Source organism: Mytilus trossulus, chromosome 8 (assembly GCF_036588685.1).
Source record: "Mytilus trossulus isolate FHL-02 chromosome 8, PNRI_Mtr1.1.1.hap1, whole genome shotgun sequence".
NCBI lineage: Eukaryota > Metazoa > Mollusca > Bivalvia > Mytilida > Mytilidae > Mytilus > Mytilus trossulus.
Genome location: NC_086380.1, coordinates 45,755,467 through 45,772,544, shown reverse-complemented (window position 1 = coordinate 45,772,544; position 17,078 = coordinate 45,755,467). Strand labels below are relative to the sequence as shown.

The 17,078-nt window shown below is 31.3% G+C and overlaps 1 protein-coding gene across 6 annotated transcripts in view; it reads right to left on the bottom strand.

Moving 5' to 3' along the window:
* LOC134681023 (calcium-transporting ATPase sarcoplasmic/endoplasmic reticulum type-like) overlaps positions 1 to 17,078 on the bottom strand; it is a 62,402-nt gene that overhangs the window by 14,478 nt on the left and 30,846 nt on the right. For all 6 annotated transcript variants that reach the window (XR_010100554.1, XM_063540389.1, XM_063540388.1 and 3 more), the window contains 12 exons: positions 16,744 to 16,832; positions 11,473 to 11,556; positions 10,350 to 10,443; positions 9,202 to 9,332; positions 8,299 to 8,387; positions 6,703 to 6,805; positions 5,639 to 5,896; positions 4,106 to 4,223; positions 2,509 to 2,609; positions 1,683 to 1,805; positions 813 to 1,025; positions 299 to 392 (listed from right to left, as the gene is read on the bottom strand). Coding sequence is in view for 5 of the 6 variants with exons in the window: in XM_063540389.1 (XP_063396459.1) it covers positions 299 to 392; positions 813 to 1,025; positions 1,683 to 1,805; positions 2,509 to 2,609; positions 4,106 to 4,223; positions 5,639 to 5,896; positions 6,703 to 6,805; positions 8,299 to 8,387; positions 9,202 to 9,332; positions 10,350 to 10,443; positions 11,473 to 11,556; positions 16,744 to 16,832 (1,497 nt within the window). In the remaining variant the exon portion in view is untranslated. The remainder of the gene's footprint in view (positions 1 to 298; positions 393 to 812; positions 1,026 to 1,682; positions 1,806 to 2,508; positions 2,610 to 4,105; positions 4,224 to 5,638; positions 5,897 to 6,702; positions 6,806 to 8,298; positions 8,388 to 9,201; positions 9,333 to 10,349; positions 10,444 to 11,472; positions 11,557 to 16,743; positions 16,833 to 17,078) is intronic.

The following is a 17,078-nucleotide window of genomic DNA, read 5'->3' as shown; positions in this document are numbered from 1 at the left end:
ATATTTGCTGGTGTTGTGAACATCTTGTTCAAAGCTTGAGAGTACATTCATTCATTTACCCTTAAGTTTTCACCCAAGATATTTTTGACTAGACTATCAATTATTTTCCAAACTGCAATCAATTAACAATTTCCTTAACTGCATTGCATTTAATTCTCAAAAATTACCTTCATCAACAGATTTTTTTCACATGTTTTTTCATTCAAATCAATACTACTTCTAGCCAATGTTAGCAATATTTATATCATGCTACAAATATGTTCACAAAATAAAACTTTGAACAAGTAATAAAGGATATCAGAAGCTGACTTTGCCACAGCAGTACCAGAACCCATAGCAATTCCAATTTCAGCTTTCTTCAGAGCAGGGGCATCGTTTACACCATCACCTGTCTAAAGAGAGAAATCATATTCTACAATTATATTTAATGGAAAAAATGTTTTAATTAATATTTGATAAATGGATAATCAAATAAAAAGAAATTTTTGTTACCTCATTTTTTTTTATTGACATGTTGGCTTATTGTGTTTGTTTCCCTTATTTAAACTTTTATAAATCTATCTGTAATCTTTGATTAACATACAAGTCATAAGTGATTTTTTCATGTTTTCTCTTCTATAATTTCCATGTTTTTTTTTTGATTTCACAACTGAAATATTCAAGAAGTAGGTGACTTAATTGAATGTTCAAAATGCTATAAAATCATATATATCTGATAGCTTTTCTTCTTATTAAATGTCGCTCAACATTTCAGTCAACAATATTGCAATGTTTTCTTCTTTGCAACCTATATTTTACAACTTGATACATACCATAGCTGAGACTTCTCCTTCTGCCTGCAGAAACTCAATAATTTTACTCTTGTGAGATGGTTCTACACGTGCAAATAGACGAGCCTTCATAACAGCCCTTCTTTGTTCTTCTATAGACAGGTCATCAAACTCTCGTCCAGTAAATGATAAACCTTCGGTTGCTTCATTCTCACCAAATACACCAATTCTTCTGCAGATTGCCTCAGCAGTAGCCTATGTTTAAATTAGAAGAATGAAGTTAATAAATAAATAATAAACATTGGTTTATTCATCAACAAAATAAATGGGGAATGTGTCAGATGCCCTCGCTTGCATATCATAATATAAAGTTATAAAGGAACATAACTGAAGAACTGTAAAAGCTACCTAACTTTGTACTTGATCTGAGTTTTTTGGTAATAAGTATTGTGTACAAGTTTCAAAACATTTCCTTGAGGCATACTTAAGTTAAATAACGGAAACAAAAAATTCAGTAATTTTTCATTTATAAAGAGGCATAGAACAGTTAAAGTGACCCCACTGAAATTCTGTGTTTTGTGATAAATAGCAATGTGTTTAAGTTTCAAAATTTTTTTTTGAGGCAAACTAAAGGAAGTAAACAGAAACTAAAACATCAGCATTTTTCATTTATAAAGGGGCATAACTCTAGAATGGTTAAAGTGCCACTTCCAAAAACTAAAACTTTGGCTATTTTTCCTTTATAAAGGAACATAGCTTTTGTACGATTTATGTGACTCCACCAAAATTCAAAATTGGTCTGTGTTTTGTGGTTATAAGCATTGTGTATTAGTTTCATAATATTTGGTTGAGTCAAACTAAAGTTAGAGAACAGAACTTTTTGTTGTTGTACATTCATATAGGATAAAGTACCTTGTTATCTCCAGTGATGACAATGACTCTGATTCCAGCATCGCGGCAACGTTCAATGGCTTCCTTTACTTCAGTACGTGGAGGGTCCAACATTCCAACAATACCAACAAAGGTCATATTTGTCTGTAAAACAAGATCAAACAATTATTACTTTTATAAATTTTCATTGTACAAAACCTTAGCAAATATATTCATGAACAAAGATTTTGTATAACAGTTTAAACTTTTAGTCACCTTAAACCTATGAAAATGAATTATAGCATAGTTACCCGACGATATTAGGATATTGGTATTTAGTCAATTCTTAACTGGAATTTGTGATACAATTAGAATTCCAAAATATATAAAATGTAAACAATATGTTGAAATATTTAGGCTTTTAATAAATATCTATTTTGGTAAGTTAATGCAAGCAAACGGGTTGTATATGTATAGTCTTATATCCTGTTAGAGGTTTATAATGTTTAACAAGCATATTTTATCAATGTGTAAACACATTAATTATGAGCTATGAAGTTCAAGCCTTTATATAACATTAAGGAATATGGGAAAAGTTGTTTTTTAAATTGTTGATAACCAAAATAATTTGTAGCTGTTAAAGTTTTATTTTTTTCACATAAATGTTTCAACAAAGTGAAATTCTGACTCGTATCTGAAAGTTACTTATTTCCTTTAAAAAGTTTCAGAATTCCAAACTGAAAAAAAAAAATTATTTACTTAGGCTACTGTATGTTTATATTTTAAATCTTTTTTTTCTAAAACATAATTTTAGCAAGACTATAAATATGCTTCATGTTGTCCCTTTTTTAGATCTAAAGAAACATACCTCATACTCAATAAACTTCCTAGCATCTTCCAAGTCCATATCTTCTCTACGTGGTGGGTTATCAATGGTGGCTAATGCCAAGCATCGTAGGGTGTCACGTCCTTGAAAATTAAGACAAGTTTGTTATTCTAATTTGTGACTAAAAATTTAATTGAACCTACACTACTGAAGTCAACTAATAAGCCCCAGAGTAAGCTCTCCACGAGTTCCTGAAAAGAAGTTTGACTTGCCGACCTGATATAGTCTTAAAATTTGTCATTATTAATGCAGTACTTGATTATTTGAACTTCAGATATGTGTAAGAATATGAAAAGGAAATAGTTGTTACTAGTGAAGTCCGATATGAGCTGAAGTTCAACTGTTTTGAGCATCAGGCTAGTTGTGGCTAATGTCACAGACTGTAACATCACCTTTTATAAATATCAGCCTGAAATAGGCTTCAAGTTTATGCTCTTATAATATACTAGATTATGGAGTGATGGTCCAAGCAAGAACTTATCTAGTTCATTGTTCTATGGTCTGGTTGTTGTCTCTTTGACACATTCCCTATTTCCATTCTCAATTTTATTCAAATTGAAAATAAAAATAATTCCACTGAACACATTGTATCATTCCAATTTTTCCCCTTCAATATTATAAAGTAAATTATTGCTGCTATTTTTTTTATATATATATCGTCCTTCCATAAGCCTATATCACAGTAGCTTCGCCATTCTTGTATCAAGCCTTTGAAGCCAGACCAGGCATTATCAGCAATGTCACTATGTCGGAGGAGAAATAATAAGTGATGTCACAATATAAAGAGACCTTATGAAGCTTGCTTTTGTCAAGCGTAAAACTGTCTTAGGGAGGGGACAAAGACCAGTTATAGAAGGATAAACAAATGATCAGGTTTTCTTCATGAATTTATTATAAAATATCAGGCGCTCAATCACTGGACTCACTTGCCAAAAAAGTTCACATTGCTACTATCAACTGATATTTTACAATATCAATGTGTAGAAAACCCAACAAAAGAGGAACGAAAGATACCAGAGGGACAGTCAAACTCATAAATCAAAAATAAACTGACAACGCCGTGGCTAAAAAATAAAGACAAACAGACAAATAAGGGTAACCAGATCCTGCTCCACATGTTGCACCTGTCGTAGTGTTGCTCATGTTATAACAAACCCAGAAAGTAGTCTAATTCAGTAGGTCACATTCATGGTGAAAAGAGAAGTGGATTGTAGATACAACATAGGAACATATCTGATATCATTTGTGAAACTGTTATTCCATAAAGTTCAAACAACTTGTGATGGTGTCCGTAACATTTACAAAGGGATGATTTCAACTTCACCATTTGGAACTCTTGGTTTAAAAGCTTCTTTGTTAGCAGCAACCCTCTATCGAGGAAGTCATGATAGGAAATACAAGCCTGGGAATATCATATTACTTGGGAGATATATACTCCATATGCAGGCACTGCTGGAAAGTTACTACATAGAAATGGAAAGTTCAAAATTGGGAAGCTGAAATCATCTCTTTTGTAGTAATGTTTTGTTTTCAGCCAACCTGATAATCTATATGGATACAAGATTTACAGTTAACATACCTGTTCCATAGGCTGCTACATGTTTCATGATATCATTTTTGATTGCAGGAGACATGGGTACTTTAGTACTACCAACTCTGACATGGGTACATCTGTCCAATACTCCTTCTGGTGCTCCCTACAAACACAGATTGTGGTCAATTCTACATTTTACAAATGACATCTTATTTTGTACTAGCATGATATCCCTTTACTACTCATTCTTATGAAATGTACTGGTAACATGTTAATCTCTAAATTGACATGTGTTCATTGGCTGGTTTTGAGGAGTAAGGTGAGGTTAAGAAATAAATTTCCAAACTGATTGTTTCTCTTTAACAACTGTAACAATCATTAGTTTAATAATGTATAAAATATCTCATTGTAGTCTAGTCAATCTAGCATAAATTTGACCCTAACCTGAAAGTAATTGCAACAGAAGATTTTAAAGTTGTAATCTTTAGCATTATACCCCAAATGTACACAGAAAAAAGTCCCATAAAATCTAACTTGAGGAAAACTAAAAAAATCACCATTTAAAATTCCTATGGAGATTTGCATTGAAAAGGGAGATAACTCTTGCAAAAAAGGCAGTAATATCAATTAAAATTGATACAAAATTATATTTTTACCACTTCTGTTCATCAGAATGTATGTATACTTGATTTTTTAGCGGTCTTTAGAGTATAACAAAAAACTCTAAAGGTGTTTTCATATCTTTTATCAAGCTATAATCTCGATTTCTTAATTCATTAGTTCACCATTTATTGAATTTTTCAACATGTCAAGGTAAAGAATCGCAAATTTAATTAAAATAATTAAGCATGTATTCTTCTTTTTTGTGGTTTAAAGTTTCTTAAGATAGGTAAGTTGCTGAAAAAATGCAATATGCAGGTATAAACAATACCATTTTTTCACATTTTTTTTTCAAAATGGTCACAAAGCTTCAAATGTGCAATTTCTTTAATGAAAAATGCACGAAAAAAATAAAACTACCCATAACATTTCGGTTTTGTACATTTCATGAGTAGAAGATTATATAATTTAGTCAATTACAAACTTACAACCCCATCAAAGTATCATACTATACCTAAATTTCAAGAAAAACAACCAAAGACTTACCGAAAATGACTCTTTTTTGTAAGAGTTATCTCCCCTTCCAATGTTAATTTCCATAGGAAATTAAAAAGGGCATAATGCTATAGATTAGAACTAAAACATTTTCTGTTGCAATTAGTTTGAGGTAAAATCTTAGTTTGACTGGACTATTGCAACCTTTTTCATATCATCGATTGATTTAAGCCAGTTTCTCTTCAAGAACTTGTTTTCCACAGACAATGTACAGATCATATATGTTAATATTATGCATGTGATCTTGAATACCCTTTTTTCACTATTTATTTTTAAAATAATGATTATTGTCATTATGAAATATCTATTGTAGCTTAAATAACTCCCCTTTGGGATTTAAATTAATTATTGACATGCTGATGTTTAACTGCATTTCTATATTCACAAATGTATAAATTCTTTTTTGGTGAATGACAAACATACCTTTGCAAACATTTTACATCCTTGAGCAGTCCTGGTGGGTTTGTTAGGTGAACAATACACACTCATAGATTTCCTGTCACGGGAAAACTCCAATGTGAATTCCTTTTTCCACATTTGAGAGATGACATGATTACAAGCTGTACCCTTTTCCCGTTTGTTCAGTCCTGATTTGTCTGTATTATAATAATCCATCTTCTCTACTAACACAGTTAAAGCTGTTTCTGTTGCTTCACCAACCTTTTCATACACTCCCTTTGTCTGTAAATAAAATAAGAGCTGACTTATGCTTAAAGCTGACTTATGCTTCAAAAGTGAATTCTTATTTTCAATGTTCCTAAGAAATAAATAAACATTATCATTTCTCTTGTCTGCACTAAGTCATGCTGCCTATATTGTCTGTTTTAATTGTTACTTACATTCATGGTTGACTAACTTTGTGGACTTATTTATTTGTTGTGCTTTACTTAATTAGCATAGAAATAGAGAGAACTTCTGTCGGACTTTCAGAATGCAAGAAATAACCATTATCATTTATCATAGAATGGGTAAAGGGGGATAATCTATGTTCATCAGTACTAAATACTTGTTATGTCCCTTGAATAAGATTTGACTCAATATATATATATATATATATATATTAATCTAAAAAATGTAACTACAACTTTTGACTTGGATATTTATAAAAATGTATCCTTCCATCCAGTTACTTACAATTTTGGTAATTATAAAATCTTTAACTCCCAATACCTCAGACAAACCTGACCTCAGATGATTAGGGCAATTTTTCCCAAGAAAATTTTGTTTATACTGCCCTCCATGTATTGACTTACTGATGACTTATTCAGAAATATTCTAAAAGCCAGCATATCTGTTATTTTTCAATTAGATTTTCTATCATCAATACCACTGTTGATGTACTGCTCCACCCTAAGGTTTTCATTCAATAAATTGACATACAAAATGAACAACACTAGAATCATTACACATTACACACACTGTACACACTTACATCATTGTAATCAACACTAGAATCATTACACATTACACACACTGTACACACTTACATCATTGTAATCAACACTAGAATCATTACACATTACACACACTGTAGCTAATTCTTCTAATCCAGGATAATCACCAGTCTTTACTTTCTTTCCTTCTCTGTAACTGCAATAACAAAAGTCTGATATAAGCTAATGGTTGTGGTAGCAAGTTCATGGCAGGAAAGTGGTAGATATACATGAGGCAATCATCCCATCAGATATTTCAAATTACATATATATCAAAGAAACATTGCATTTATTTCAGCATCTCAAATGGATTAGATTTTTTTGAATTTTGGAGTCTTAGTATTAGATGAACATGATCAATGAAAAGATTGCTGAATTAAAGATCTTTGTGTTTTGGTGTTCTTGCTGTGCATGGTTTTCAAATTCTACACTGCAGTATATAGAAACGCCAAAATTTTAAATTGTCAATCCCTATCACTTTGTTTTTTTTAAATTTATAAACCTGAAAAATGGTTTTGATAATTGAATAAATAAAATAAAATGCTTCGCTGAGTGCAGCCTGATATGAACGCAGAGGTATAACCCTGAACAGTTGGGGAATTTGGACACAATATTCAAGCTTGAGACTGTCTGAATTTGGATTGTGATCAAATTTTTGACATAGTATAGGCTTCTGACACAAAATAAATGTGGTCAAAGATCTTACAAATCTGTTGCACAATACTGTGCGATTGAAGATTTCTTCTTGAAACTTCTCAAAAATTTGAAATTTGAAATAAAAAATATGAATCCCCTAAAATAAACTGTAAACAAAAAATCCCACCTTCTTTGGGCAATAAGCCTAAATCTCAATCTTAGCCTTTCCTTTGTAGTATGAAATCTTGTAGTACAATTTCAGAGAGATCCATACATTTAAACACAAGTTATTGTCTGGAAACTCAAAAAAATCTTCTTATTGCCCCTCCCCCCCCCCCCCCCCCCCCAATTCCTACATGTTTTAAGCAATTAACCCCAAACTCAATCCCAGCCTTCCATTTGTTAAATTGAACATTGTGGTACATATTTCAAAGAGATCCATGCACCTATCCTGAAACTATCAAAATGTATGTTTTGGGCCCAGGTGCACATGATGTTACTTATTCATTTATTATGACTGTAATGTGTTGCAGTCTGAAATTGACATTTATTGGTGGTCACATATTTGACCTAGATACAACAACCGTTCATGCTGGATGTTCAAACTCCTTCCTCTGAAAAATCACAGTGCCAGTTGTTTGCTTCTTTACAAACAAAAAAGGGAGGTTCTTCGAAGAGCCTACACAAATGCTTTTACACTTATCGGACATAAAAATTACCTTAATTGTCCTATTCAGAATCGAAATAGTTGATGCAAGCTATACTTTATTGTAGTTATATATTATATATTCATGTTATTTTATTCCTCACTATTGCTCAGGCAAAAATAATCACGAATATAATGCTTACCTATGTTGAAACTACAATAGAGTATAGTTTGCATCAATTCTTTCTTAAACAATGGTATGCTTTATGTTGTCTAAATTGGAAATGAGTAGACTGATGATTTGATATTGCAACTTCAGGTATTTTATATTGTGTCTAAACAGAAGATTTTTTGTTGTGAGTACTTACATGTCACCTTCAGGGGCATAAGTTGATCCTGTGATTTCAAACTGATCTGTTTTAACATCATTTCCTTCGATTTTGGCAAATGTGAGCATCTAAAATAAACATATACAAAATTTGTACTCATTTTTCATGATCAACAAAAACATTTATAGCTTTGAATTCAGATGAGTCAAGATAAATGTGTGACATAAGCTGTTGTCTAACTCCTAGGGGGGAAAAAGTCAGAAAGGACTTCAAACAAAGCTAAGCAGATTTGAATGTTTCATTCTGAAATGGATGTTATTCTGTTTCATTAACTCAAATCATTCAACACATGCCCTTTTGTCGTCATTGATCAAATAATTATAAAGTAATCTGATATTGTGTTTTACATTTCACATTTAGTACTTCAGTAAGTTTATATTAAGAATAGATGCAAATATTTGCCATCATCTTGAGACAAAAATAGAATGTCATTTGTAACTTAAGTGATACAAAATATTAAAGGAGTGATGTTTTGACAATAAGATAAACACTAATTTATTACTGCTCATTATCTACTGTAAACTAATTGGTACCATGTGTAGTGATGAACATAGGAAACATTAAATAACCCAATGTTATAACATTCCTGGCACTAATGTACATATGTACTAATGACTTATACCATCTTATGTAATCTCATTAATCAGTCTGATCGAGAAACAAAGCACCCAAACCTCAAATATTAAAATGCAGAAATTCAAAATATTTTTTACTTTGACAAAACATATTCCATTCTCAGTTGTTTTTGTTTGTTTGTGTAATTGTTTATCTTTTAACCTTCTTGTTATTTCCAGTCACCTATTTCTTGAGTGATTTAGGCTTTTCTTAAATAGAAAAAAAAAATTTGTGTATTCTGCAAGATGACTGGTTCAATCTACATACCCTACAAACAGACATCTGATTGGTTGTCAGGGTACCAGTTTTATCAGAACAGATTACTGAAGTACAACCAAGAGTCTCTACTGAGGGTAAACTTCTCACAATTGCATTTTTCTTTGCCATTCTTCGTGTACCTGAAATACAAAATACAGTATGAATTAGTAAAATTTTAGGTTGTCTTTTTATTACTGTGGATTCATTTTCACTTGTGGAATTTACATATTTAAGTGTTCATTGAAAAAAAACATAATTTCAGCGTGTATGCAAACTTTGGCAAAACCACAAAATCAAGTATTTATGAAAGTATAATTTTTCCTCAATCAACAAAACTGGTATCCACAATTATAAACGAATCCACAGTATATATTGTAAAAGTTTTTATTATAGTGATGGGTTCACAATGACCTTTAAAATGATTATTTTGAAATATTCTAAAGCTGTATAGTCATTCAACTAAACCTGCTAGGATTGACCACTACTTCAGAAATACTTGTATTTTGTACACAATATGAAAAGTTTTCAACTGGTTGTAAGTTGTATGACCTAGTGTGAGGCCTAGACTTGTAAGAGAAACATCGATTGTTATATGTCTTACTGATTATTGTAATAGAAAGAAAACATTTTTTTTTTTTTCATTTTGCTATGTACTTATTTTCATGTCTGTTGTATTTAGAATGTTTTGCCTATCACATGTAATTGCTGTTCTGTCAGTCTTGGTCTTTTTGTGCTAAGTTCAAGTTACAGTAAGTTGGCTATGTCACAGATTTTGGTAAACATTTTTCCCTTAAAACCAACAAGCCATAGATAAATGCAAATTTTAACCAACATCTGTGATATAGCCTTACTGCCTTTGACCTCAAGTATTCTCACATCATATTTTGATTTTGCAAATCTTTTCAGTTAGATTGGAATAAACAATTGATTGAATTTTAGCTTACTTTCATAAGAGTTTCTTTCACTCATGGACCCAAAAATCATGGATATTCTTTTTACAAAAGTTGTGAAAAATGTGTATTGCATGGGATACAGGGGAGTATGATATGTATAATTTCTAGCCAACCAGAGACTAGTTAAAAGTGTAATGATATTAAGAAGAATATATATATGACAGTTCTAAGAAAGGGAATGACCACTGGTATTCACATACAAACCTAAGGCTAGACAAGTTGTAATGACAGCGGGTAAACCTTCTGGGATAGCAGCCACAGCCAAAGCTACAGCAATTTTGAAATAATAGATAGCTCCCTACAAATAAATAAATATCAAAATAAATGAACATTCAAGTAAATCTATGACTATAATGGTTTACTTTACAAATTGTAACTTGGATGGAGAGTTGATTTATTGGCATTCACACCACATCTTCTTATATCTAGCTTCCTGATTAATTATTCATTCTACCCCTTAAAAGTTTATTTAATATGGATATAATAGTAAGTCTTAAGTTTCACAAATATCCTAACCAATAACATCTTTTACATATAACATGCAAAAATCTACTAAATCTATCTGTTTATGGTCAGTATATATTGGAATATTGAGCCTTTAATGCAGCACTGTTCCCCTGAGAGTGTAACCTATCATACATTAACTTCCTGTTTAAACACAATTATGACTTCAAGTCAGATTCTGGAACTTATCACTTTACCATTTATGTCATCTTTTGCTTGGATGCAAATGAAACTTTGCAGATATATCAATATATATATGACTGACCACTTAACATGGACAATAACCACTGTCACAACATTTATTTGTTTAGTCTGTTAAAAGGCAATTTATCTTTACATTTTCCCTTTTAGATTTTTAGTCAGGACTCTGTACACTATTTATTGACCATTTAAAACTAAGTAACACTGACGTCCTTCAGAAATATAGGTGATTTAAAACAATTGTGTCAATATTCTGTAAACTGTTGCCGTGAAATCAATATTCTCTTACTGATCTATTAAATTAAATTCTTTCAATACCTTCAGAAAATAGTGTCTTTTAGAAAAAACTAAGTGTTACATGCATATTCTTTATACCAATTTAGCCTTTTATATTACAACAACAGAAGCAATGGAAGTGTTATTATTTGTAAATGATGAATTTTCAATATCAGAACTAAATCTTTATGTATTATTACATATTGGGAGCTTTTTATCTGTCGTTATGTTTTTTTTACTGTGTTGGAGTAAAGTCAGATTACTGAATATTGTGTCCATATTATAACAGTGATCTGATTTTGACTATTATGGTGACATTATTTACAAATGAATCACAACAGCTTACCTTGACCCATGATCCACCGTGAGCTGGATCATTGAAATGTCCGATGTTGATGGCCCATACAGCAATACAAATAATAGTGATCACCTGAAAAAATCAAATGGTAAAAATAACATTTAAAAGTGAAACACATCTACAGCATATGCAAACATACTCATTCAAAGTCAATTCTTATAAACATTGTTGTCTTTTGAAATAAAGGCCTCCGGCAAAACTTGACTGCTGTAAGAAATAAAAATTATTCTAAATGAGTTTTATTGATTCAGAAACAGTTGCATACACTTGTTAAGCTATCTTTGTGACCATCAATACTAATATTGAAATGTTCAACTTGCCAAAGATAGACCAGTGTTTCCCTATCCTAATGTTCATAGGTAGACAAGTGTTGGACTATCCTACTGCCCAATGGTAGAATGACAAAGACTTTTCTTATCTGACAACAAAGATAGACAATTGTTTCCCTATCCTAATGTTCATAGGTAGACAGCTGATGGACTATCCAACTACCCAATGGTAGAATGACAAAGACTTTTCTTATCTGACAACAAAGATAGACCAGTGTTTTCTAATCCTATATATCCTGTAGTAAAAAAAAGGAAAATGGGTATTTGACTAGAGAACATTTTGTTAACTCTGAGATTACTAAGATTACTTTAATATTAAGTAGCTAATACTAGCTCTAAGCATGTTCTTCTCAAATAAAAGCACTGACAAAGCTTTTGAATATAAATGTACCTTATCAAAGACTTCAAATATATACAGAAGATATACAAGAGGAATGCAGATGCAAAACATAATTGTCATTACAAAACTTCTACTGCAATTATTTACCATAGAAACTAATAAATGGTATAGACAACAGCCAAGAGTTATCATTGCTTCAGTCATATAATCTTGGTAATAAATGTTCAGACAAGATATCTCTTCATATCTCATTAAATATTCCTCATAACATGGCAAAAAACTCTTACTCTTCATTTCAAAAGAAACAAACCAATATCAATGACTTTCTCCCATAATCCAGGTGTATAATTTCAAAGAAAATTTGGTTATTAAAGATCATCATATTTGATGAAGATGAAATTATGACTTCTAATAAATAAAATTTAATGGATATCCACAAGATCAAAGAAGGTTCGGTATCAAATTGATTAAAAGTTTTTCTGAATATTTGCTGAAAGGTTTAATAAAATGAAGAAACTTAGAAACATGTATTTTTTTATTATGTTTTAATTCTCTTCAAAGGACTCTTCCCAGAAATAAACTAGAGGCTCTAAAGAGCCTGTGTCGCTCACCTAGGTTTTTGTGAATATTAAACAAAGGACGTAGATGGATTCATGACAAAATTGTGTTTTGGTGATGGTGATGTGTTTGTTCATCTTACTTTACTGAACATTCTAGCTGCTTACAATTATCGCTATCTATAATTAACTTGGCCCAGTAGTTTCAGAGAAGATTTTTGTATAAGATTACTAAGATTTACGAAAAAATGGTTAAAAATTCACTATAAAGGGCAATAACTCCTTAAGGGGTCAACTGACCATTTCGGTCCTGTTAACTTATTTGTAGATCTTACTTTGCTTAACATTATTGCTGTTTACAGTTTATCTCTATCTATAATAATATTCAAGATAATAACCAAAAACAGCAAAATTTCCTTGAAATTGCCAATTCAGGGACAGCAACCCAACAACGGGTTGTCCAATTCACCTGAAAAATTCAGGGCTGAAAGATATTGACCTGATGAATAATTATACCACTGTCAGATTTGCTCTAAATGCTTTGGTTTTTGAGTAATAAGCCAAAAACTGCATTTTACCCCTATGTTCTATTTTTAGTTGTGGCGGCCATCTTGGTTGGTTGGCGGGGTCACGCCACACATTTTTTAAACTAAATACCCCAATGATTGTTGTGGCCAAGGTTGGTTTAATTTGGCGAAGTTGTTTCAGAGGAGAAGATTTTTGTAAAAGATTACTAAGATCTACAAAAAATGGTTAAAAATTGACTATAAAGGGCAATAACTCCTAAAGGGGTCATTTGACTATTTCGGATATGTTAACTTTTTTGTAGATCTTACTTTGCTGAACATTATTGCTATTTACAGTTTGTCTCTATCTATAATAATATTCAAGATAATAACCTAAAACAGCAAAATTTCCTTAAAATTAACAATTTAGGGGCAGCAACCCAACAACGGGTTGTCTGATTCATCTGAAAATTTCAGGGCAGATAGATCTTGACCTGATGAACATTTTTACCCCATGTCAGATTTGCTCTAAATGCTTTGGTTTTTGAGTTATAAGCCAAAAACTGCATTTTACCCCTATGTTCTATTTTTAGCCTTGGCGGCCATCTTGGTTAGGTGGCGGGGTCACGCCACACAATTTTTAAACTAGATACCCCAATGATGATTATGGTAAAGTTTGGAGTAATTTGGCCCAGCAGTTTCAGAGGAGAAGATTTTTGTAAAAGTTAACGACGACGGACGCAGGACGACGGACGACGACCAGGTGAGCTAAAAAATAATGCATTAACTATTCATGTGAGGTGTATGCATAAGATACAAAACCCTCAAGTAATAGACAAGCAAAGGAATAATGTGCAACACTAGATTATATATACTTGTGTTTACCAGTTGAAGAGGAGTTAGTTTACATTGATCTGCTTACAGACATTAATTGAATTTCTTATGCTAGCAGCAAACATTTTCATGCATATTCATGACTGAAGAAATAAATATTGACCACTGAATAAAATATTAATCAGAAAAAAGCTAACAAGAAATGAAATGCAAACAGAAAAGATAAAAATTCATAAACTTGAACGATATTCTGCTAAATCCAACAATATGAAGATTATACATTCTGTATATCTATTTCAGATCAATATACATGATATATAACAGAATCTAAGTCTTAATACTTCAAATCCAATCAAACTATTTATAATTGATTTCTGAAATTCTGTTTTCCCTTTTGTATGGAAAATTTGCAATTTATATTATCTACACTGGATTGGTCACTAGTGATAACAAGCACGAAATAGGTTTTAACTGAATGAGACATCTATATAGAACAAGACGTTTATCAGATGTGTGTCTTTTATGTATCAATGTACCATAATGTTTTAAAGGCATAACTTTGAATAGACAAGATTTTATTAACCAAAATAATAATATTTACCAACACCATTGACTGTGATTGATATAATTTTTTCTCGTTTTAATAAATGAAAATTTATCAAGAATGAACACACAGCTGAATTGATAGACTTGGTCGACTCCCGAGGGTCAACTCATTGCTTGTCTCTTCCATTTGTTACACACTTCTCTTTTCATTCATTAACATTGTCAGTGTGTTGTGTTTTAGGTTTAGGTTTTATCCATTTTGAAAATCAATTTATCTAAAACTCTAGATCTGATGACATATTGAAGAGTTATACAAAAAAGAATTTATATGGTCCCTCTTTTCATTTAGATATTAGACATTGTCAAAATCTATAATTTCCGACAGAATAATAGGTAGTGGTACTTTTGAGAGAGCCAATCAAACACTGAGAAAATGGAGATATTCAATCAACAACTTCTGCAAGGATGAAGTTCATTTAACTAAATAACTATTACATGGCTAGCGAACAATAACTTTTACATCAATAACATTCAAGTTCAGCGTTATGAAGATCAAAGCCTTTATTTGTCACATGGACAACCGACCAGAAAACAATACCAATCCTATCTTTACTTGATTTGAACTTCTGCCCCTTAGATTCAGATTGATTTAAATTTGTTTACATTCAGTGGAGTAAAAATCTTAAAACAATCACCAAAACATTATTCAAACCATTTTCTTTGAAATTGAATTGTTTATTTGTCTCCTTATATTTAGTGTAACTCGTGTAATTTTCTCCAATATTTGAAAAGTTCATTTATAGGTGATTTAACAAAAGAAAGCAGTTTCCACCTTTAATCTTAAACTGGTTAACCAAGACAACCTCCTCATTTCTGTTGACCTACTGGTGTTCCTGGTCATCAGAACTTTTTCAGTGACCATGCAAAACCACCACAGTATGCTTACAGATAATTTGTTATCAGTAAACAGATACACAGTTTAACCTGTGTACAGTAGTACAAATGATCCTTATTGTGATCTTACCCAAAAAAACAATCATCTGCAGGTCAGATTTAAGGGTCAAAGAAGTACTGATAATTAAATATATATTTGGAAGAAAATATTTAAAAGAAAAGTAAACCTATATGTGCATTGGACCTCTACTAAGTTGATATTAAAAAGTATCAATTGCTTTTCACTTTCAAAATAATTTTGCACAGGTATGGAAGTATTTTTTCAACCGATATATATATATATACTACATTTGTACTATAATCAGAATTTCAGTGCATTTTTTTTAAGCTTTAATGATTTTGAATTTTTTTTCTTAAATAGGAACATTCATGCAAGGTTGACATACATGTAGATCGATGTACTACTAGGGTGCATTGCAGACAGTTAATTAGAGGGAAACAAGCTACATTCTATTTTCCATACTAATCAGAATTTAAATGATTATGGTGAAAAAATCTCTTGAAAGGCAAATAATGCTAAGGTGCATTGCAGATAGGTTATTAGGGAGAAACAATTCACATTCTTATTTTCATAATCAAAATTTAAATGCTGATAAAGAAAAAAATCACTTATATCATATATACTTAATATTTTTTACAGGTAGGGCAAAATTCCAAGGTATATTTGTAATTAAGGGGAAAACAATTCATATCTTTATTTTGTCATAACAATGTATTAAAATCAATTCTGTAATTTCAAATAAGAATCAAATCAATCAGTTGGAGCTGAATCACAAACCAATAAGATGTTATTATAAGGTAGCATGGTAATCAGGGCATTGAACTGCATGGTAGATATATATCATGCTGGATTCTCATATTGAAGGACGTAACCTTGTAGGTTCTAATATGATACTATTTAGCTTGCAGATCAAACTGATTGGGAACATCAGCTATGAAACAGACCAGACAATTATTTACTGAACTAATTACACCACATGAGATACAGATTGTTTTTTCACACCTGGATTATATATTTTTATATCACCCTCGTCAATCAGCCAATCAGAACAGCAGATAAGCATTATCCCAGCAGGAAACAAGCAGTCTTTATTTCAAACTGTTAATCAAGGTGTGATCATTTATTGTATGCCACAATTAGTTGGTCTAGTCTTAATTATATATAAATATGACATATTTTTTGTGAGAAATACCTTAGACAATTGTTGTCCAAATTCGTCTAATTTCTGTTGCAGTGGTGTCTTCTCTGTTTCTGTATCCATCATTTCGTCTCTGATTTTTCCTAAAAAGAACCAAAATTTCTTTTGAATATCGACCATAAATCACATTTGTAATTTAGCAATGTGTTTTCTGGGTTAAATGTATGTAAACTGTTGGATCTTGCCCAATCAATTAAAAAAATAGTATTTTTGTATTTGAAAAACTGAGGTTATCTCTCTTTGACCACACAAAAATCAGAAGTAACTTTCACATTTGACAAAATAATTGGATTCACTAGGAAAGACAGTAAAATTACAGATGCAAACTT